The sequence below is a fragment of the Peromyscus eremicus genome, chromosome 7 (genome assembly GCF_949786415.1).
Source record: "Peromyscus eremicus chromosome 7, PerEre_H2_v1, whole genome shotgun sequence".
Classification (NCBI taxonomy): domain Eukaryota; kingdom Metazoa; phylum Chordata; class Mammalia; order Rodentia; family Cricetidae; genus Peromyscus; species Peromyscus eremicus.
The window spans coordinates 6,267,492-6,291,850 of record NC_081422.1 but is presented as its reverse complement, the minus strand read 5'-3'; the positions used below and the strand labels follow the sequence as shown (position 1 = coordinate 6,291,850).

General features: G+C 42.7%; 1 protein-coding gene across 1 annotated transcript in view; it reads left to right on the top strand.

The window, feature by feature from the left end:
* The window catches only part of Arhgap42 (Rho GTPase activating protein 42), a 233,611-nt gene that overhangs the window by 46,336 nt on the left and 162,916 nt on the right, over positions 1 to 24,359 (top strand). The window contains exon 2 of the mRNA XM_059267304.1: positions 18,518 to 18,613. Within this exon, the coding sequence (XP_059123287.1) occupies positions 18,518 to 18,613 (96 nt within the window). The remainder of the gene's footprint in view (positions 1 to 18,517; positions 18,614 to 24,359) is intronic.

Below are 24,359 nucleotides of genomic sequence, written 5' to 3'. Positions count from 1 at the left end.
ATTAGATCAGTCACTGGTTTGTCATTTCTACAAGTTCTGCACCACCCCAGCACCTCTTGCAAGCAGGTAGGATTGCCAGTTGAAGATTTTGTGGCTGGGTGGTGTTCCACCACTGGAAGCCTCGCTTGGTTACAGAAGAAGGCCAATTCAGGCTCCGTATCTCACATTACTAGAGAGGAGTACTTGCTAAGGTCACCCTCATAGATTCCAGGGAGTTTCCACTGGACTGCATTTCCACATGGCCACCTCCCCCCAACCCAAGTCAATGAAATGATTCCTAATTATGTCTTTGTGATAGGGTGGAGTGTTTTTTGGGTATATGCCCATGAGTGGTATAGCTGGGTCTTAAGATAGATGGATAACCAATTTTCTAAGGAACAGCCATATTGACTCCCCCAATTGACCCCCAATTCCAGTCATTTTTCCCCATACTCTCTCCCTTCACCCCTCCACCCACAGCTGATCCTTCTTATTCCCATTCCCTCCCACCCCAGTCTACCCTCAAAATCTATTTTTCTCCCTTCCCAGAGAGATCCATGCCTCCACCCTGGAGCTCTCCTTGTTACTTCTGGGTCTGTGGGTTGTAGCATGATTATCCTTTGCTTTGCATCTAGTATCCACTTATGAGTGAGTACATACCATGTTTGTCTTTCTGGGTCTCTCAGTTACCTCACTTGGGTTTGGTTTTGTTTTTCTTTTTTAACAGCGGAGAAAAACTGCAAAGTGTAAATGTTCCACATTTCCTTTACCCATTCTTCTGTCGAGGGACATCTAGGTTGTTCTCAGTTTCTGGTTATTATGAGTAAAGCTGCTATGAACATAGTTGAGCAAGTGTCTATGTGGTAGGATAGAGCATCCTTTGGGTATATGTCCAAGAGTGGTACAGCTGGATCTTGAGGTAGACTGATGCCCAGTTTTCTGAGAAACTGCCATATTGATTTCCAAAGTGGCTGTACGAGTTTGCACTCCAACCAGCAGTGGAGGAGTGTTCCCCTTGCTCCACATCCTCGCCAGCATGAGCTGTCCCTTGTGTTTTTGTCTTAGCCATTCTGACCGGTGAAGATGTAATCTCAGAGTTGTTTTGATTTTCATTTCCATGATGGCTAAGGATGTTGAATATTTTATAAGTGTTTCTTGGCCATTTGAGATTCCATTGTTGAGAATTCTCTGTTTAGATCTGTACACCATTTTTAATTGAATTATTTGGTTTGTTGATGTCTACTATCTTAAGTTCTTTATGTATTTTGGATATTAGCCCTCTGTCAGATGTGGAGTTGGTGAAGATATTGTCTCATTCTGTAGGTTGCTGCTTTGTTCTATTGAAGGTGTCCTTTGCCTGATAGAAGCTTCTCAGATTCAGGAGGTCCCGTTTATTAATTATTGATCTTAGCGTCTATTGGTGTTCTATTCAGGAAGTTGTCTCCTATGCCAATGTGTTCAATGTTATTCTCCATCTTCTCTTTAATCAGGTTCAGTGTTTCTGGTTTTATGTTGAGGTCTTTGATCTTCTTGGGCTTGAGTTTTGTGCAGGGTGATAGATATGGATCTGTTTACATTCTTCTACATGCAAACATCAGCAGCATTTATTGGAGATGATTTCTTTTTTCTATAACACAGGTGAATTTCAAAGTTTATATTTATAAACACTTCTGAAATATCAAAGTACAAATTAATGAGATTCTTACTGAAATATTACTGATACAAAAAAACCCAAACCTAACAATGTAAGTTATTCATTTTATCAGAACTTTCTCCCACAGGACTTATTTAAATCAGTCAAACAGGTATATATTTTGGCCTAGAGAGCTAGCTCAGTGAGAAGAGCACTTGCTGATGAGGATCTGAGTTCAGATCCTGGCAGCCACGTAAGCCAGGCATGGCTGCAAATGGCTGTAACTACAGCACTGTTGGAGGCTCACTTGGGCTTGCTGACTGCCAGCCTAGCACGTCAGTAAGGGACTGAATAAGTGGGATTAGTGTAGAGAGGGAAACAGTAGAGCACCGATGACCTCCTCTGCCCCTGTGAACAAGCACACTGGTGTAAACACCCAAAGCTACATGTGCACACAACACACACACACACACACACACACACACACACACACACACGAGTGTATCAACTTCCTTAAACAATCCTACCTTGCTGAATAGACAAAGTGAGTTTGCAGTTTCAAAGACTTGAGGACTGCTAGAGACGGTGGGGAATGAATTCTTCAGGGTTAAAGACAGTGCAGACAGAACATTAGTCTCATTCCAGTGGAGCTGAGAAGATAGTCTTCAACTTGTCAAACCAGTCTTAACTCAGTCACTCTAGACTCATCAAAGGCATGGAAGACAGTGATAATAGCCCATTGGCTGGAGATGACAACAAGGAGAATTCAATGCAAATGAAGTATCTGGCTCTGGAATGTCAAGACCAAGTTGGTCCTGAAATCCCAGTTCTTCATTTCCTTCAGATCTTTTCAGTAGTATTTCACCCAACTGCCCTGCTTAAACTACAACATCCCCTTCATCCGCATGCAAATGCACACCCCCTTGTGCTTCACCCTAGTTTTCTGAGAAGCATTTAGCATCATGACCCAGTACACAAGCTTACTGCCTCCCTTCAGTGAGAATGCAAGGTGGATTTCTTAGCTAGGATTTTATTGCTGTGAAGAAACACCATGACCATAACAACTCTTATAAAGGGAAACATTTAATTGGGGCTGGCTTACAGTTCAGAGGTTTAGACGAACTATCATCATGGTGGGAAGCATGATAGAGTACAGACAGACTGGAGAAGGAGCTGAAGGTTCTACATTTTGATCTGTAGGCAGCAGAAGACCATAATGGGTGTAGCTTGAGCATGAGACCTCAAAGCCTGCCCCCACAGTGACACACTTCCTCCAATATGGCCACATCTTCTAATAGTGCCACTCCCTATGGGCCAAGTATTCAAACTCATGAGTCTATGGGGACCATTCCTATTCAAACCATCACCTTGGAGGAACTCAAATTGACTAGCCAGTGTTTGCTTACTGTTAAGTAGCCAGATTTGTGCTTGGAGCATGGAAAGTACTTTGCTTTCTATAAAGAGACCTGAAGTATCCAGTAAGGTCCTCCGTGTGTGGCCGTGTTAAGATGGAATGTGTATATTCTGCAGTAATAGCTCAGGATAGAGCAATTCAGATATACTGTAGGGTAAACTGAACAACAGATTTTGAAGTAGTCTTGGCTTATGATAAGTAGAATGGAGCTATGGCCGTGATTAGTCTACTACTAAAAGCAGTGGATCGGGAAATGAATGGAGTTTATGTTACTTCCATTTTCCCCTGGGAGTGGTTTCATGAGACCTCCTGCAAAGGACTGTACCACAGCTGAAACAGCACAACAGGAAGAATAACACCCCCTTTATTCCAAAATCCCAAGAAAGAACTATGTACCCCAAAGGTAAAATTTCCCTGAAAGTTGACTTGTAACATCATCAGAGTCCATGACTGAGGTTTGTTCCAGTTTATTGCCTATGGGTGTGGACAGAACTCATCCGGGGTGGAGGAGTTAATGCGTGGCCCAAACTTTCTTCAAGTGCCAGTGAGAACCTTAAAGTTAACTTATTAAATGAAAGGTCTTTAGTTGAGCTGATTTTCCCATGAAGTTCTTCCCTGTATCTACATTTTTGAAGATTTCTTTAATTTTTCCACACTGTTTTAAATTAATTTTTTTGTTTCTTTACTGATTTGCTTTTGTGGAGCTCCAGACCATCCAAGGCTGCATAGTGAGACCCTGTCTGAAAAACAAACGAAAACCAACTCTGGGTTTCATCCCCAATACTAAGAATGAAAAAAGAAAAAAGAAAGGAAAGAGGGGAGGAGAGGAAGGGAGAGGAAGAAGGAGGGAGGGGGTAAAAAACCTATTTGAGCTGCGGGGAATCAGCAAGTCAAAGGCACTGACTGCCAAGCCTGACAGCATGTGTTAAATTCCATGGACATGTGTTGGAAAGAAAGACTACTCTCCTGAAAGTTGTCCTGCCCTCCACTGTCCCTTACAGTGTAGACCAGGCTGGCTTGGACCTCACAGAGCTCTGCTTGCGTCTGCCTAGAGTGTTTGGATTTAAGGTGTATGTCACCATGTCCAGCAGAACCAGGGTTTTGTGCAAACTGGACAGTTGATCCATCACTGAGCTACATCCTCAGGCCATTTCACAACCCATTAAAGTTATTAGTAAAGACTAGCAAGATATCTCAGTGGGTTAAGGTGCTTGCTGCCAAGCCTGAAATTCTCTCTCTGAGACCCACATAATGAAGGACGTCGATCACCTGCCTTTGGCAAGTTGTCCTCTGACCTGCACATATGTGCCATGGTGAGTGAACTTGCATGCCCTCATGCCTCCTCCCCTAAGCATGCACCTATACACAATAAAAAACAAACTCAAAAAACAATGTCAAAACAGAACCACCACAATTAAATAAATACTCACTAACTTAGCAAGAGAGGCTTTCTTCTTCCTGATCATCTCCCACACTTACCTGAGTCTTAAGTTAATTTGTGGCCCTTTGGTCATGCAGCTGTAAACAATTCTAAAGGGAACGAACTCCAAGTTTAAGGTTTTAAATCTAGAGACTGGGGCTCTAGTTTGGTAGTAGAGCACTTGACTATAACATATGAAGGCCCAGGTTTCTTTGCCAGCATCACCTCAAAATATGCTCTTCATAGCATGAGAAATATGAACTTGAGATTCTTATCCACTGGACAGAATGTCAGAAGTAAAGAGGGGCCATGCCAGCTCTGCAGACATTAGTTTATCATGTGACCCTTGGTGAAGATGTTACTTAGGCGAAGGACAGATGACCCAGTCCTCACTCATACTAGATGTATGCTTTTTTTTTTCTTTTACTGAGAGAGAGTTTCTCTGTGTATCCTTGCTGGCCCGAAACTCACTTTGTAGACCAGGCTGGCTTTTAATTCACAGATCTGCCTGCCCCTTCCTCCTGAGTGCTAAGATTAAAGGTGTGTACAATCATGCCAGACTTTCTTTGTTTTTTTAGAATGAGATCTATTTGTAACTGTGAGATACTGAAAGGAAACAGAAACTGTTAAACCTGAAAAATGAGGGGAGAAAGACAAAATCCACGACTGTCCTATTAAACAAGCTTTATTTTAGAGATGCACATGGGACTGGCCCGTGGCTGTCTCACCTTAAATCAGGATTTTAGAGAGCAGCCTTTACTGGCTATTTGAGGTCCCGTTTATGAGGGAGAAATAAAAGATTATCAGCTCTAAGTGTGTTTATATGGGCGAGAGAGTTGGCTGTGAAAGACTGTTAGAGAGACAAGGAAGAAGGCAGACAAGGGTGTAATCAGGTAAATGGAGTCACATGCTTTGCAGGTAGGTACAAGAATTCATTCTTATATAGAACACAATGGGCTCCTTATTTTGCGAGGTAAGTTGCTCGTATTTTGGTATCACAAAACCAATTCTAGATTTGTCTATAATTGGTGTTCATGAGATGGTCAATCTCTCTTAACAATTTTTTGAAGTTTTACTTATTTTTATTTTATGTGTATATGTTTTTCCCAAAATGTGTCTGTATACCACACATATGCAGTGCCTGTGGAGGCCAGAAGAGGGCGTTGGAGCCTCTGGAGCTGGAGGGTGTGGGAACCAAACTCCGGTCCTCTGTAAAAGCAAGTGTTCTTAAGTGCTGAGCCATTTCTGCAGCCACAGTTTAATCTTGTTTTTTCTTTTAAGTGAATGTTCACTCAATCAGATTTGATGAATCATTTTTAATTTCCTTAGAATTTTTATTACATTTATTTATTTGTGTGTGTGTGTGTGTGTGTGTGTGTGTGTGTCTGTGTGTGTCTCTGTGTGTCACGTGTCTGTATGTGTTAGGGGCGAGGGGCTGCATACATGCAGAAGTCAGTTCTCTCATGCACCTGGTCATGCTTGATGGCAGCTGCCTTCACCCACAAGCTGTCATTTTTTAGAATCACTCTCTCCCAAGGTAGTGCTGAGATTTTAAGTAAGTAGGTAAAATATCTGTTGGGCTTCTGTCAAAAATCTATCTTTCTTTCTCCCCTCTCTTTCCGTCTCCCCCGTGACATAAAAGGTCTTGAAAGAAAACTTCTAACCGTTCACTGTCTCCTCAGACCTCATCCACTTGACTCAGTATGCCTATCACGCAACATGTGTTTGTTGGAACTCTGGTTTTCCTTTGTTCCCCACAGCACCGTTTATGACTGGTGGTGAGTTTGTACACACTCACTGCTTTCTTATCTCTAAGTGCTCTTTCCTAGGTTTAGAAAGGCCTCAGTTTACCTTGCCTAAATAACTACTCGAACCCTACATTCCTTTCTTCTTAACTAGTTGTAAAAAATCCTGTGAAGGTAGGTTCTTCGTCCTTTGGGGGCTTATTGCCTGGGAAGGCTATAAATATTGATAAGTTTTAAATCCCTGATTGCTGGGCTCCCACTGCCGCTGATGTAGTAAGCCAATCAAACGGAATTAATAAATCCAGGTGTAATAAGCAAAGCAATCTTGGGTAACCCTTGGGAAGGTAGGGGAAGAGTCACAGAGCAAGAATCACATGGCAATATGGCTACCAGGCCTTAAGTACCCCGCAGGTGTGGTTTTGAGCAGCCCCAGCGAGGGGTTGGCTTTTGGTGGGCTTTGAGGGGACGGGGGTCTGGAATGAGAAGGCAGCTGTAGGGGAGGGGCTGCTGTTTGGCAGGCTTTGAAGGGGTGGGTTTGGGGAGAGAGATGGGGGGAGGAGTTGAGTTGGACCTTCCACCAGAACATTCCAGACTCTTTGGGTATATGGGTGCCAGGGCCTGAGGCGGAGCTTCTATCAGAACAGATATCAACACATGTAATTACAAGATGAAAAGTCACCTAAAGCGCTTCAGTGGATGCTCAAAAGTGACGACAATAACAAAACAAGTAACTGTTAAAACTTCCTCTTGCAGTATATTGCTGTGACACTCAATGTGAACCACCCTAGTGGTGCAGTGATGCAACCCTCACTCCCTCACTCCCAGAGTTCTCGTCTGGCTGAAGGCGGTTGACCATCACACCAGGCAATAAGAGAGGAACGCAAGTTCTTCTGGCTAGAACTTTATGCATGAGAGCCTGTTGTGTCTAGAAGATTTTGGTTCTGTTCTGTCTCCTTTCTGGCTCTTACACTCTTTCTGCCTCCTCTTTTGCAGGATTCCATGAGCCCTGAGGGGAGGGATATGATGGAGACATCCCAGTTAAGCCTGAGTGTTCCAAAGTCTCTCACTCTCTACACATTGTACAATTGTAGCTCTCTGTATTTGTTTCCATCTGCTGTAGGAAGAAGCTTCTCTGATGATGATTGAGCAAGGCACAGATCTATAAGTATAGCAGGATGTCATTAGGATTAATGTTATTGCTACATTCCTTTAGCAGAACAGTAGTATTTGGTTTTCCATGACCTACTAGTCTCAGGTTCTTGGCCACCCAAGCAGCATTGGGTATAAGTTTCATCTCATGGGGGAGGGGTGAATATTTTCAATAAGAGAGGGATGGGGCAAAGGAGTCTGGGATACAAAGTGAGCCACTGTCTGAAATTTAAAAAAAAATAACACTATAGAGGAAAGATGATACGCTTCAATAGCCTAGAAGGTAACAGCTTAGTATAGGGCTTTGCAGGGAAGCTAAAGTAGCCAAGTAATGCTTCAACAACAAATACCTTTAGTGTATGATACCAGGAAGGGTTGAGTGGAAAGAGGAAATAAATTGTAAGAGTTGGCAACAGTCTGGTAAGTGACTGAATAAGGGTGATACACAATTCCTTTTGAAGTCTTGATCTTGAGTTGATAGAGATGTTAGGCCCTCCAGAGAAAGGTGGCTGCAAGTGTGGAGGACTGGGGGTGTACTTGTAGTCAGAGTGCTTGTCAAGTGTGGAGGCCTGGGGGTGCACTTGTAGTCAGAGTGCTTGTCAAGTGTGGAGGACTGGGGGTGTACTTGTAGTCAGAGTGCTTGTCAAGTGTGGAGGCCTGGGGGTGCACTTGTAGTCAGAGTGCTTGTCAAGTGTGGAGGACTGGGGGTGTACTTGTAGTCAGAGTGCTTGTCAAGTGTGGAGGACTGGGGGTGTACTTGTAGTCAGAGTGCTTGTCAGGCTTGCACCCAGCACCTCAAACCTGGTCTGGTGCTACACACCTGCAGTCCCAGCACTCACGAGTTCAAGGTCCTCCTTGACTACACATGAAGTTTGAGTCCATCATGGGCTACATAAGATCCTGTTTCAATAGAGAGAAACAGAATAGTTATGAAAGCAAGAAGAGACCCAGAGGGAACTGCAGTCTCCCACAGGCCTTCACTCCTTCAGTGTTTTCCCCAGGGTAGGGGATGGGTGGTTTATTTTGTCTTTTGAGCTATCTGTTTTTAACTTGGGTTGTAGCAATAGTGAAATCTTTGTGGCTTTTCAGTTTTAATTTTTATGGAATTTGTGGCTCCAAAGACATTGTGGATAAAATCTGGGCAAGTATTGGGTTTTTGTTGTTGTTATTTTTAGGCAGGAATCTTCTGGAATAGCTTCCCAAACACATATCATTCATGGGATTGCAGACTGTTTGGTCTTCATGAACAGCCAGTTCCACTGTTTGTTTTTACTGAGGCCCTCCTGAAGGTAGTAATTGAATACCAGATTAAATGTGTTATGCTTACAATGAAAACATTTCATATTCTGTGTTTGCTATCATAATAAATAGGGATTTAATAGTTAATGTTTGTTGTGAGTCAGTATTCGTGCTTAGGCAATTTCATATACTATCCACAGAAGTCTTGTGTGGAGTTAGTGTCTTCCTTTTTTACAAAGGAAACCTGGGATTCAGTGAAGCTAAGTTCCTGCTCACAGACACACACCAGTCAGTCTCTAGAGTGACATTAATGTTTGCTTGTCTCAATCTATGACACAAGAAAATGATCCTTCCTAACACAGGGCCTGCTTTCCTGCTCTGTCACCTTTACAGAACATGACTTCCTATTCATGCTAGAAACATGTTTTGACTTGTGTCGCCTTTGGGAAGAATGAATGTATCCTGTGTCCCATGCGTGCAGAGGTGAAGATCCAGAATGCTCATCTCCCAATGAGTGAGATCGTTCAGACCTGATTGTTGGCTTTCACTGTCTTTGAAGTATTGAAAAGTCCTGTTGCCCCACCCTAACACACAGCAGATTTGTTTGGTGGCCTTGAGTAGCCCATGCTTCCTGTGTCTCCAGGGCACTGTGAGCAGTGTCAGGGAAACAGGGCCTCTGAAATTCTGTCTCTGGTGCTGTCTCCCACAGGCCTGCCCACTGCTGGGTGGCAGCATCTCTCACAGCCCACAGGGAGAGACCGTTCCTTGACTCAATTTTACTTTAGCTCAAGCCACATTTATTTAGTGACTAACAATCTCTGAGCTTTGTTCTGGGGTCTCTTGAGGAAGATTTCTTTAAATTATGCAACAACCATTATTTTCTGACATGTACATAAAACAGAAAGTTGCAAAATAAGCATGTAGAGACTTTGTTTAAGTGAAAGCCATAGAAACCACAAGTCCCCATTGTGTTTTCCTTGGATTGTGCCACACCCAGCATGCTTTTCTTATGACTTTCCTTCATAGAACAAGCTGACACGTGTGATTCCACCAGAGAGAACACTGAAAACATCTTTGAGATGATTAAAAACTGAGGCTTGTTTGCTGGATGCCTGATGTGGCCTGTTCTGTAATGTGTGGTGTGGCTTCTGTTCCACTACTGTGAGCACTTCAGCAGTTTATCTGCAATGGATTCTTTACATTATGAAAATCCTTCCCTTTCTTCTCCTCTGCCCCTCCATCCCCCCTCTGTTTCTCTCTCTTTCCTCTTCCCTCTTTCCCTGTGTGTGTTTCATTACTAATGGACTAAGGTAAAAAAGAAAAAGATACAAAGAATATGTAGGTATTCTCAAGGAGCTCTATCCCTCAGAGCCCACCCCCAGTAACATACTTCCTCCAACAAGGCTCCACTACCTAAAGTTTCCATAATCCCCACAAACAGCACCACCAATGGGGGCAGGTTCAAATACAGGAGCCTGTGGGGGCCATTTTTCATTCAAAGCACAGCAGTGGGAAGTGGGGACTTGCAAGAGCATTGAAGGAAGGAAAGATATAGATCTCTGCGAGTTCTAGGTATTTACCCAACCTCCATAAATTTGTGCTTTCTACAATTAAACTCTTACTAATGGCAAGATACTGTGACAGGTACTGGGTAGATTAGTGGTTGATGTAATTTCATAACTTCATTACACTATTTAAAATATGCTGAGTAAGTTAGGTTTACACACACTTAAGATAAAATGTAAAATAGAGAAAGCTTTACAAGAGCCACTGTGTATACTAAGTTAGTAAAGGAAGAATGGAAGCATTGAGTTGGAAGAGACAGGGAGGGCTTTGGAGGAGATGGAGGAATCTTGAAGAAGGGACTATTTTGACTCCAAGTATAAACTAAGTCTATGATCTTTTTTTTTTGACAATGTATTTATTTTTACTTTACATGCATTAGTGTTTTGCCTGCATGTATATCTGTGTGAAGGTGTTAGATCCCCTGCAACTGGAGTTACAGACAGTTGTGAGCTGCCACGTGGGTGCTGGGAATTGAACCATGGTCCTCTGGAAGAGCAGCCAGTGCTCTTAACTGTTGAGCCATCTCTCCAGCCCCTAAGGATATATTCTAAGTGGGTGAGATAACATTACTACAAGACAGAAAATGGTTTATTTAAGATGATGAAATATTTCTGCTACCTGTGGTTTTGATAGGTATCATTAAGTTTGTCTGTAGAAGCTGCCCTTAGGAGTTTTTGAACAGAGGAACTTATTGGTTTTGCTGGTACCTGGCTGCATTTCTCAAGTTCCTGTTCTTAATGACACCTGTAGGAGTTTTCCCAAGCAGAATGGACTGTACCTTCTGAATTGCCACTCTATTCAAAGACTGTAGCCACCTTTATCCAAAGACTGTAACCACCTCTATCCAAAGACTGCAGCTACCACTATCCTAAGACTCTAGCCACCACCATCCAAAGACTGCAGTCAACACCATCCAAAGACTGCAGCCACCACTATCCAAAGACTGCAGTCAACACCATCCAAAGACTGCAGTCACCACTATCTAAAGACTGCAGCTACCACTATCTAAAGACTGCAGCTACCACTATCCTAAGACTGCAGCCACCACCATCCAAAGACTGCAGCCACCATTATCCAAAGACTGCAGTCAACACCATCCAAAGACTGCATTCACCACTATCTAAAGACTGCAGTTAACACCATCCAAAGACTGCAGTCAACACAATCCAAAGACTGCAGTCACCATTATCTAAAGACTGCAGTTAACACCATCCAAAGACTGCAGTCAACACCATCCAAAGACTGCAGCCACCATTATCCAAAGACTGCAGTCAACACCATCCAAAGACTGCATTCACCACTATCTAAAGACTGCAGTTAACACCATCCAAAGACTGCAGTCAACACCATCCAAAGACTGCAGCCACCATTATCCAAAGACTGCAGTCAACACCATCCAAAGACTGCATTCACCACTATCTAAAGACTGCAGTCAACACCATCCAAAGACTGCAGTCAACACCATCCAAAGACTGCAGCCACCATTATCCAAAGACTGCAGCCACCATTATCCAAAGACTGCAAACAGTGTATCGGTCTAGGAATGCTGGTATGCTTCCCCAAGTTAAAAGTTCTGATGTCAGCCTGTGTGACCTTGGGGAATGGTCTCATCTTTTCTTTTTTTCCGTTTCTTTCATTATTTTCTTACTCATTTATTTATTGAAGATGAGTTGCATGCGCAGCACAGCACATGTGGAGATCAAAGGGCAGAGTTCAGATTTTGGCTCTCTCCTCCTACGTGTTGCCTTCTTTACTCACTGAGCCACCTTGGTGGTCCATGTACATCCTTTCTGTAACTCAGGCTTTTCACGTTTAAAATGGAAACGTTGCTATCTAATAATTCTAATGGCTGTTGTGAAGACGACATGGTTGATTTTTAGGGAGTGCTTTGTAAAGTACCCCCTGATGAGTCTGAGCTGTATAGTCAATGTTCTTAACCTTCCTAGGAGAATTTATTGATCAGCTCTGATGCAGTTAGTTATAGCCTTCATACTTTTATTGGACTGTGGTCCTGGTAGGGAAGCATCAGTACATCTGCCCTGTTCTGATTTTAGTTATTTGTTTTTTGAGACAGAGTCTAATGTATCTCAGACTGGAATGAAACTTGCTCCATAGCTGAGGCTGATCTTGAGTCCCTGATCTTCCGGCCTCCACCTCCAAACACCAGCATTACAGGCTTGCACCACCAGACCTTGCTTTGCTTCTGCCTCATCACTATTTACTGTCTGCCCTCTTCATAGTAAAGTTGACAATCTAGATCTGGGAAGATGTCCCCTTGGAGTTCTGTTTAAACCTCATCCTGGAGATGCTGCATTTAAAAAGCGTATGCTCTCACAGAAACATATCTTACCTCTACAGTTAACAACGTCATAGTGAATCCAATGATGCTTCTGAAATAATGGTAGACCGCACCTGCTAAGTCTATGTGAAAGCGAAGCTATAATTAAACATTTACTTGGTGCTTTGTAGTCCTCTTATGAAATGAGGTTTCAGTGTGTCATTAGTGTTATCTCTTCATGGGTGGTACAGGTTATTATTGCTGACTAAAGCCTAATGTCATATCTTCCAAGTTGAAGTGTGAACACATGGGAAGACAATCCACGCTTAACTCTCAGGTAGGCAGATGGGAAGGGACAGTGTGTGGCACTCAAAACATGGTGACTGTCGTTGGTGCCATTGCTCACTAGTAAATGAATGTTGTCTCTGCTTTCTTACCTGTAAGCGTAACTACTCTGGCTCCAGCTGGAATGGGTTTTCTTGATTGTCTTTAGACCCCTGTGTCTAGGCTAGATCCTCTGCGTGGCATGGTTCCTATTGTCTCTTTTTTAAATTAAATATTTATTTCTTTAGTTTTATGTGTATGAGCTACCTGAATGTATGGATGTGGATCATGTGCATGTCTAGCGCTCTCGGGACTGGAGTTACTGAGGGTTGGAAGCCACCATATGGGTGCTGGGAGCTGAAACTGAATCCTCTTTAGGAACAACAGTGCTCTTAACTGATGAGCCATCTCTTCACCCATGGCTCATACTCTTAATCTTTCCTTTGGTATTTAAGAGAAAAATTTGATTTTCTGTTGTTTGTGATAATTTAAAATTAGCAATAAATTTAAAAGTTAGTTGTTTGTTTTTTTTTAAGATATGATCTCATAGAGCCCACGCTTGCCTTAAATTCTCTGTGTAGCCACAGATGTCTATGAACTTTTGCTCCTCCCAAGTCCACATCCTGAGAGCTGGGATTATAGATGTGTACCACCACATCTGGCTTATGGGTTGCTGAGGATGAAAACCAGGGTTCTGTGGATGCTACACAAACATTTTACAACTAGAACTGTAGCTCTAGCCTTTAATTTGGTTTTAAACCGAGGTTATTTTATTATGTGAGTTATCTTTATATAGAAGAAGCTTGAAGCTGTACTTTCATTTAGGGAATTCATCTAGACGACTATAGAGTTGTGTGTGTTTTTGAATTTTTTTCCCTCTGAGACAGGGTTTCTTTGTGTAGCCCTGGCTGTCTGCTCTGTAGACCAGGCTGGCCTTGAACTCATAGAGATCTACTGCCTCTGCATCCTGAGTACTGGGATTAAAGGCGTGCGTCATCGATGCTGGGCTGATTTTGTTTTGTATATTAGTTTCTAGTGCTGGGATTGAACTCAGGGCCTTGAGCATGTTAAGTCTGTGCTTTCTCACTTAAGTACACCTACAGCCCCAGCTTGTGTTATTTTCAAACTGATGAAGGATATTGGGCTTTCTAATTCAGAATTGTACACCCAGTCGGAGATATAAACAAGATTTCAGTTTAGGGTACATTCCCTGTTTTGTATTGTGCATTGCTACCAGCAAACGTAAGCTCTTTGGCTTGATGACGTTTCGTTTGGCCCTTCACCATAACCTTTGCAGTTGCAAAGCAAGACTGAATAGAAGAGAGATCAAGGCAGCTGAAAATATCCTATTCTCGACTTTTCCCTCGAGTCTTAGGATTGTCCCATAACCTGCTTGGGGTGTGGAATCTCACGTGTACCCCAGCCTGCTTTGCTCCCCACAGCACTGGGAAGTTGCATTGATTGGCGATGGGGGTGAGGGTGGGAACTGAGTCAATCAGGTGTTGAAATAGACACTCATCGTTACACAGAAACACATAGTAATACCTGTTGTAGCTAAATTGCTTTTTAATACATCAAATGAGAAATGTGAAACTGCTAAGTCCAATTTCTTGAGCACTCTCCAAGGACTGTTGTCTGCCGTGCCCCTCTGATAACTGAACATTTCCATTTCTCCTTTTCTGAAACGCTTACTTGCAAACACCCAGTGTGTTCTCAGTGCTCTTCAGGTGCCAGGAAATTTCTTTTGGGTGCATTGTCTACTTACCTACCTAGACCTGAGAGGTGAGCTGTGGCACAGCAGATGAGGAAATGGAGCTACAGATGCTGTTGAAATTTCGCTCTAGATTCTTTCATTCCCTGGCTCATGTGATGTTTGTCAAATGAATTCAGAGCACACACACAGAGCATTACATAGAAGACAAGCTTAGTTAATTGCAGAATAATGAGGCATGCTCACGGGGTGGGGGAGGGGTAGTCACCAAGAGGGCCAGTGAGCAGGAAATAGCATGTGAGTGGCCTGTGGCCAGAGAGACCACTGTGCTGATCTGCATGTAGGCTTTATATTATCTCTTAAAGATTCTGGGACAGCTTTTCGGGGAGCACAGTCCTAACCAGGTGATTGGCAGGCCCATTTGGATTAGCTTTTACAGGAGGGCTTAGTGATATTTTTTGTTCTTTACCCAAAAGCCTCCAGCTAGGCAAAGTGGTCGTAGGATCTTTGTGCCATTTTGTATGTTATGTCTCCACTTACAGTCAGAACTATGACTGAGATCCTTCTTCTGAGCAGCAGTAGGTGTCTTACAGTTTTAGCTTCTGATTTTAAAGCTGCTAATTATGGGGTGGGGGCGTACACGAAGACCCCAAGTCTGTTTATGTCTAACTGACTGCTTAATAGGGAGGTCATGGAACTTACCCATAGTGCACCACTAGTTACTGCAAGCAGCAAGATTTGAACCCGGCCAACCCTCTTGCAGAGCCGATGTCCAGTGCTTGCCTGTGTTTGCAGTGTTATTTATAGGCATTATCCTGGGTACTCACAGCGCTCTCTGAAGGGATTGCACAACTTAGGTTTTACAGTCCTGGAATCCAGAGAGCTGAGAAGGAGTTTAGGAAGAAATGGAAGATTGTACCTGGAGTTCCGATGATGTTAAGTGTCCAAGCAGCTCATCTGAGATTGTGGGAGGCTCAGAAGGCTTCTTGCTGGTGGGAGGGAGGGAGAAGAAAAGCCATTCACTGGAGAATCTCTGGTCTCTTGACATGCCAGCCTTCTTGATAGTCTGTGTGGGACAGTAAAGCAAGGTCAAATGGAATGCTTCCCTCCAGTCTTACCAAGGGCACTCACAGACAGCTGAACATTTCCTAGGAGTCAGCAGGCCTTCTGTCTCTTGTCATAGTATGCAATGTGGCTCTTACTGTTTCCTGTGTAGCCAGAGCTCGGCACCTTGGTAATGCATGTTGTTGCACTGTACCCTTCTTTGAAGGCCAATCAACTTTGCTGCCTGTGTGAGCTGGACTGAATGATAAGTAATGGATGCCACTTCCTGTCTTGTCTAACAAGCTGGAGGTAGAAACCTCCTTTCATCTTCCCAGCAGCCCCGAAGTACTAACTGGCTGTTGTACAGACCAGGAAAATGAACCTCTGGAAGAGTGAACACTACATAGGCAACTGGGAAGTTTAGCTCGATAAGCTCTCGTTTTTCTCCTTGATTAAGAATTCACCAGCAAGGCTGGGCGGTGGTGGCGCACGCCTTTAATCCCAGCACTTGGGAGGCAGAGCCAGGCGGATCTCTGTGAGTTCTAGGCCAGCCTGGGCTACCAAGTGAGTCCCAGGAAAGGCGCAAAGCTACACAGAGAAACCCTGTCTTGAAAAACCAAAAAAAAAAAAAAAAAAAAAAAAAAAAAAAGAATTCACCAGCGAGCATCTTTCTTCATGATCTCAATGTATGCATGAATGGGCTTTGTAGCTGGCCCTGGAGTTTTCCGCTTTCGTAAGAGGAGATGCCTATTTGCCAGGAACTTCCTCTAGAGCAGCAGCTCCCCATCTGTGGGTTGGGACGCCTTTAGGCGTCGAATGACCCTTTCACAGGGGTCATATATCAGGTATCCTATATATCAGATATTTACATTATAGCCCATAACAGTAACAAAATTACAGTTATACAGTAGCAATAAAAATAATTGTATGGTTGGGGGATCATCACAACATGAGGAACTGTATTAAAGGGTCTAAGCATTAGAAAGGTTGAGAACCACTGCTCCAGAGCATGACTTTTTTGTTTGTTTGTTTGATTGTTTTGTTTTTTTGAGACAGTGTTTCTCTGTGTAATTTTGGTGCCTGTCCTGGATTTATTTTTTAAATAAAAACCAACCAAGCAAAACTTCTCCCTCATATATTTAAAACAAAACCTCAACAAAATCTCCACAGTTCTGAAGCTTGGGGCCATGATCTGCAGAGCTGCTCTTGGGAAATGTGTCAAGTCAGCCTTCAGTGTCTTTGCTGATGGCTCCTTGGGTATAAGCCTTCAGGAATGTTTAAGTCCTGAGCTATGCAGCCACAATTTATGGCTAAGGAAGTCACCTGTTAACTGATAAGGGAGACAGTATTTGAGCTGAGCACAGCAGGAGTCAAGACTATTGCAGTAGACAAGGGAGACAGTTTAAGTCTAAGAAAGACAATGGAAGATTTATAGTCTGTTCTGGGCAGGTTTAGGAGTTGTTGGGTAAAAAACTGTGGGGGACCAACCCCACTTTTACGACCAGAGTACTCCTGAGCAGGGAGAAGTGGGAAATATTTAGATAGAAAGAGATACCTAGACGACAAGAGGAAAGACAGAAACACAGAATAGCCTCGGGAGGGCCTGGACCAAAACCCACCAGCCCAGAACTTTATTCAAAAGGGTTTTTTTTTTTTATAACAATGTCAAAGGGTGAGGCAAAAAGACCTCCCCCTGCTAGATACAACCAAGTGTAGACCCTTCCAAACACCTGGTACCCAGGCCTCTGGCCCAGTCATCCTCTTACGCAGTTCTGCTGGGTAAAGCCACTAGGAAACCTCGGTGGGCTCCAGCAAAAACCAAGACAGGAAGTGATGCACATGGTAGGGGGATTCGTGCTGAGGACAGGTCTGTGCATGAGGGTGGAGTGTACTGAGGCAGCTGGCCTGGTGCCGAGGTTGGGGATTCTCTATCTTTTAGCAGGATCCTTGCTAACTTCAGGCAAGGACGGGAACAAAGTTGGAGAACTCCAGTAACAGTTTGATGAAGGAAACATCTGAGTCCCATAGACTGGGTCAAATACAGGGGTTTAGCATTGGTTTATAACTCATGCAAGAATACTATTAAATAGAATACGTAAGTCATTTAATTTGAGAAAAAGACTATACATTTTCTTGCTGTAAAAATCTGTGGAAGAGTCAGCAGTAAAGGTCAGCATGGCTCTGAGAGATGAGAACTCCACAGTTTCCCTGATGTACTGTGATGTTTATTATTTTTAATTTCATTCGACACATTTGAGTGGAGTTTGAGGGCCTGTCCCAGTAGTTATAAATCCTTGGCAGATATTAATTAATTTTGAAAATGAGTCATTGTTATTCCATTTTTTTTTTGCATATAATAGCAGGAAACCAAGGCCCAGAGTAGTTCAGCAAGTAGCCCAAGGTTACGTAGCAAGCAAGTCAAGGGACTTGACTTTCAATCCAGGCAGCCCAGCTCAGGACTGGAAATCATTCTGTTGGGCTGCATCCAAGGCTGCTGCTTCCCAAGGATTTGCATCTTTTTTGGGGGGATGTCATGGAAGGTACTTTATTTTTCACCCTAGAAATAAAGAAAAATTCCTTTCCTGACAGGAGACTCCGATCCTCATTTGGATTGAAGTCTGGGTAGGGGCGTTTGACACGGGCCTCCAATCAGGTGCAGTGTCAGTTGTAAACAGCTGCTCAGCTCATCTCTCCTCTTCTGCATCTAAGCCAGTGGTCCACTGGGGAGAACACAGTCCCACCATTCTCACACCTTCAGCTTCTCCCCACCCCCACATTCCTTCTGTTTTCAAATAAATGTGCCGTTTGTGATGTGTGATAAAGAGTTCCAGATCATCTACTTCTGGCCCCACTCTTTTCTGGAAGGGTCAGAGCCCCTGTAAGCAGGGCAATTCCAGCCTCTAAAGCATGTAGTTATTAAATTTTGCTTCGATTTGCCAAGCTCATATTTTAGAACTGTGTCTTTACTGGGATTCTCTGTGGCACTTGGCCTCATGGTGGTTCTTTTCACTGCAGATCTATCCATGGCTGTACAGAAGTTTTCCCAGTCTCTGCAAGACTTCCAGTTTGAATGTATTGGAGATGCTGAAACTGATGACGAAATCAGTATTGGTGAGTACTGTAGTCCCAAGTTTGACTGCAGGTAGTGATCTCATTGAAATCACACAGACATTAAACATACCTAAATAATAAGCATCTAAAATAGACTCTGGCTTTTATAACACTGAAAGTGTGATTTTGGGTTTCTGTGAAAAAGTATTACAAATTGTTTCTAAATAGACTGGTTTTCTTCATAGGGAAATTACTTATCATTCCAACTCAGATCAGCTCTTTGAGAAAATACAGGTAACAGTCCTTGTCTCTGCCTTCAAACATGGATTGGGCATATATTCAATATATACAGTATAGGATTTAAGAGATATCATTCTTTTTTCTTTAGTTTGTACTGAATTCTTTGCTAAAGCTAGCATTTTTTTTTAGAAAGAAAACAAATCACATTTAGTCATGATGTGTTGAACTAGTGTTCTAACAGGTTATGGTTCAACAAGTTTCAGGCAGAAAGTTTATTTCTTTTTTCGGAAAAATTTTGAGACCAGATCTCATGTATCCCAGATTTTTCTCAACTGCTAGGTAGCCAAGGTGACTTAACTTCCCAGTCTTCCTGTAGTTTACACCGCTTGAGTAATGTGTGTGCCTAGTTTATATGGTACTGGGATGAAACCTAGGATTTTAATGCATGGTAGGCAAGCCAATGCTTACTTATGAGCTATGTGTTCAGGAGTGTGAGGTTTTGGGAGAGGGGAACATGAGTATGGCTGGTGTTTGGATTTGTGGATGGCTCTTCCTACAATCTGGGTTGTAACTGTCGGGGAGTCTGAAGGAAGTAGGGGGAGCCCCGCTTGCTACATGAACATTAGACATGTTCCCTTTGTCTTTCATCCTTGGGATGAGTGGGAAAGGTCAGCATGAGTGGTCAGGGACCATCACCATCTGGAACTGTGGTGTTGGGTTGCTCGTCGCCCCAGGTCTTCATAAACTTAGCTATGCTGTTCTGCTTAGCATATGCCTGTCAGTTCTTGAAATTTTTCTTGTGAATCTATATGGCTCCCAACACAGCCAGATAAAGTCTAGATTTTATTGCTAAGATAATAAGACATCAGCATCATCATTTAGGAAAATAATACTCAAGTAATTGTGTTATTTTTTACTTAGTTATAAAACGAAATTTTGTGCAGATGAAAGCTAGACCCCTTTCTATAAGTCTGGGCATTTGACTTGGGCTTACCTCAAGAGAGTCAGTCTTTTGGAGGTAAGATTTAAGAAGCTTTCGTTTTTCTTTGTGTTTCTAATAGAATGAAGCATATAATTGGTATTTTTTCTTTTGTAGGGGATTATACAAATACTTCTCAGTTTTAACAGGCATCATTTTTAATGGTTTGGTGACTTTATTCCATCAGGTTCATATAATGGATTTATGGAAATTCATAAAGCAATGTCTGGAGTATATCTGGTTGCTCCAGATTGATCTTTTACCTATGACTGCTAAGAATGCAAGAACAGCTATCTGTATAGTCTTCAACTTTCCAGTAAGCCTTTGATGTCAAGTTTCTCTTGAAGTCACACTTGGAGGATGTGGGAGTTGCAGAGTGGGGTTTTAGTCATGGTTCTCTGCAGCTTTCCAAGCAGGCCTTAGGTAATTTCCCAGGGTTGTGGTGAACTTGATCTCTCATCTGTTTGACTCTTTCTGGCTTAAGTAAATGAATATTCTTATTTCTGCTTGCTTGTAGATTAGGTTTAAAAGGTGTTCATTGACCAGTAAATGAAGGCGTACTGTAAGCTGCCAATACTTAACTACATTCTAATGTTTAAGGACTTTGTGGGATGAGATAATAGATTAGAGATGTGGTGATTGGTAATTAAGGGGTAAATGTTGCTTGCTACTTTTATATCAAGAGATATAATAGTCAGGGTTCTCTAGAGTCACAGAACTATGTATAAACCCAAATTTTATGTATATATATAAGTGTTGTGTTGTATATATATGTTATATATATGTTGTGTTATATATATGTTTTATATATAACAACACTGTATATAAATATAAGGGAATGATTTACAGGCTCTAGTCCAACAATGGCTAGCTGTGAATGGAAAGTCCAAGAATCTAGTAGTTGCTCAGTCCCACGAGGCTGGGTGTCTCAGCTGGTCTTCTGTATATGCTGGAATCTTGAAGAAGTAGGCTTCAATGCCAGTGAAGGCATGGATGTGCTGACAAGGTTGAGGACAAGCAGGTGGAGAATGAACAAAACTTCCTTCTTCCATGTCCTTATATAGGCTTCCAGCAGCAGGTGTGGCCCAGATTGAAGGTGTGTCCTTCTACCTCAAAATCTGGATTAAAGGCCTGTGTCATCCTGCCTCAAGATCCAGAACAAAAGTCTATGTCTTCTAGCTTCAAGATCTGGATCACAGGTGTGCCCTCCCCTTCTGGGTTGTAATTCATTCCAGATATAGTCAAGTTGACAACCAAGAACAGCATCATAAGAGGTTAGCTACCTGATCCATCTTTGTGTGTTTGGGCTGCTGAAGATGGAGCCCCAGAATTTCCATGCTAGGCAAGTATTCTGCAATGAGCTACATTCTTAGTCCTAAGCCAAATGATTTCTTCTAAGCAGAAATTATTTCCATAACAACTAATGTAAAAATATAGTAAATTTGTCTATGTTAATCACCCAACATTTATATCTTATAACTCAGCCTCCAAATGCAGTATAGGCACTTTAAAATAAATTCTGTGGGTAATAGAAGACTTTGACTAATCTCTCCTAACACGAGAATAAGAGGTTATCCCAATCTGTTTCCATGGACAGGGAACTGAGAGAGATGCATACCCGCAGGCTGAAGTGTGGGGCTGCTGGGGTGGACAACGGATGCCCTTGCATACCCTCAACAGCTCCAGTTCTGCGGGGGAAGGTCAACACTTCATGTCCTAACCCTGACTTGTTGAAGGCCCAGTTTGAGTTTTTTCTTTATTTCTTCAGTTCAATGAAAGAGGAATAAAATAGAGACAGAGCTGTGTGTGGTGGTGCATGCCTTTAATTCCAGCACTCTGAAGGAAGACAGAGGCTGATGAATCTCTGAATTTGAGGTCAGTCTTTTCAACATAGTGAGTTCCAGAACAGTCAGGGCTACATAGTGAGGCCCTGTCTCAAAATAAAGCAATAAAACAAAACAAAATGAAAAAAAGAAGCAGAGGGAGAGAGAGAGAGAGAGAGAGACAGAGAGAGAGAGAGAGAGAGAGAGAGAGAGAGAGAGAGAGAGAGGATTAGTTCCAGCATTGACTAATGGCCAAGCAGCCTCAGCCAAAATAGCCTTGAGACTCACCTGACCTGACTGTAAATCCAGGTAATGGTTTAAGAACACCAGAAAAGATCTCTCCTAAATAGGCGCCCTGAGTGCAGTGATGTGTAAAGTCAGTGGCAGGCTTTCTGAGTATAAAGATGGTGCTGAGAGCAGGACACAGGATGACAGGTGTGATGCATGATTCTCATGTGCCTGTGGTGGAAGGAGAAGACTACAGACCTTGAGTAAAGAAAAGGTTGTGGCTTTACCACAGCTACTTAATTTGTGAAAGCTGTTTTGGGGAGTCCGTTCAGTGAGGAGGCCAGTGTCCAGCCGGTAAATCCTTCCTGCTCTTCAGCTGTCCTCTTCGGCCTACACCCATGCCCTTTTGACCTTGTTTGTTGGTTTGTTTTTGTTTTTGTTTCTGTTTTGCCAGTGACATTTGGTTTGGAGCAAAAGAAACTGGAATTACTTATCCAGGACTCAATAGGGAATTCTTGGGGGCACTCCTGTGCTGAACTCCCAAATAGAACATTCTATTCTGCACACTGCTTCTCAGCCATGCACTGCTAGCAGCCATTGCTTCTCAACTCCAAGGATAGATAGGTGAGCTCTGGGCTTCTGCTTGCACATGCTGGCCTGCCTGCTGCATGTAGCACTGATGAGGGGAAGCAGATTGCTGAGTCCAGTCAAATTACCTTCCAACTGTGCTCAAATTGCTTGCTTTGTGTACCACTTCGGAGTTTGAAACTAAGAAGACTGAGTTAGGAATCTGGAAGTTAGAAATTGATGGTGGTAGTAAGTGTCAACTTTTCTCTCAAGTGATATATTTATAGGGTAGATAGAACAAAATATATAGTTATTTTGCTATGATCTATTATGATGAGTAATATTTTCCAATACAAAAACACACTACCCTATGCACTGGTATCCCTGGTGCCCACACATGCTGGGATTGGCTGTGTTGCATCATGGGTTATGTGCACATCTTTAAGACTAGTGGCAACAAAAGGATTTGCATATAGAAAACAATCTTATTCTATTGAAAACTCTGTTTATGAGATGGCTCCACTTCTGGGTTGTCACTTCAGGGGGCCGGGCTTGTCCAGACTTGCCCTGACATGTCCAAAGATGCCGCAGCCAATCAAATTTAACTGCTGCTTGCTTAACCAATCGTGTTTGCTAGAGATGACCTAGATGTCCCTGGAATTCCCCTAGCTGTGTATAAAAGGAGCCTGGGAGCTTCTCTTGGGGTTGCTGCCATTTTGTTGTGTGGCTGACCCCAGCATACTAGAATTTGTTCTTGAGAAATAAACACTCTTGCTTTTGCAGACGTGAGTGGTGGTCTTTTGTGGGGCGATTTGTGGACTCTAACGTTTACAATTATTCAGTTTAAATATTTGAAAGTTCAAAGATGTTATTGTGAGCCTACCTGTGAGACAAGTAGTCTTCTAAGGTTAACTAAGCTCTTAAGAGTGTAGGATAATGAAAGCTGTGCATCTTCATACATTATTCTAGAATTTAGTCCATTCATATCAAAGGTGGAACATGTAAGTTTCTCTGATTTGTTCTTCTATTTAGTGCCTATAATCAGAAGTTAATTTTAATATTTTTGTGTATGTGATACATGTATGTGTTTGCATATTTGAATGTACGTGTGTGTGTGTGTGTGTGTGTGTGTGTGTGTGTGTGTGTGTGTGTGTACACAGACCATCCTGTGCAGATGGAGGTCAGAAGACAAGCTCAGTGTTGGTCCCAGCTTTTAGCATGTTTCAGATGGGAGTTCCTCATTGTTTGTGGCTGAGCATTGCAGGCCAGCTGGCTGGCAGCTTCCAAGGAGTCTCCCCATCTGGACCTCTCATTTGGCTGCAGTCCTGGGATTATGTCTGCGTTACCAAGCTGAGCTTTTACACGGGCTCTACTCATTTAAACTCAGGCCCTCACTCTTGAGTGGCAAGTGCTCTACCCACGGATCCATCTCTCCAACCCTTGAAGTAATTCCTAAGCCCAAGCCTATAAAAAGAAAGTCTAGACTTTAAAGAAACTCAGACACTTTTAGTTGAGTCGAGCTAGTGCCAGTACAGTGTTAGGCCTTAATCCAGGGCAAAGTGTATTTGTCCTGAGCAGTCCTGGAAGTCATCTGGCAGTGCATGTGCAATTGTGCGTAAACAGCTTAGACAGGGATGCAGTGTCGTTAGGGAGACTCTCTGGAGACTCTGGGGAAAGTTGGGAAGATATGAGATTTGTATTCAAGAGACTAAACATTTACCAAGAAGGAGAGTCAGTTTGCTAGTAAATATTTTAGATGAAGACTTCATTCATTTAGACACACCTAAACAGAACATTCTTGTGTTGGAGATAGGTAAGACACAGCCACCTGCCAACTGAGGTGAGACCTGTTGGGTGAATCAGAGGTAGAGTGTGTTATGTAATAATCATCTAGCTGTTTTTGATCTGACTAGTGTATTCCTGTTCCAGTGTTGTGTGCTCATAGTAATGAGGGTTGTTAGTGTCTCCT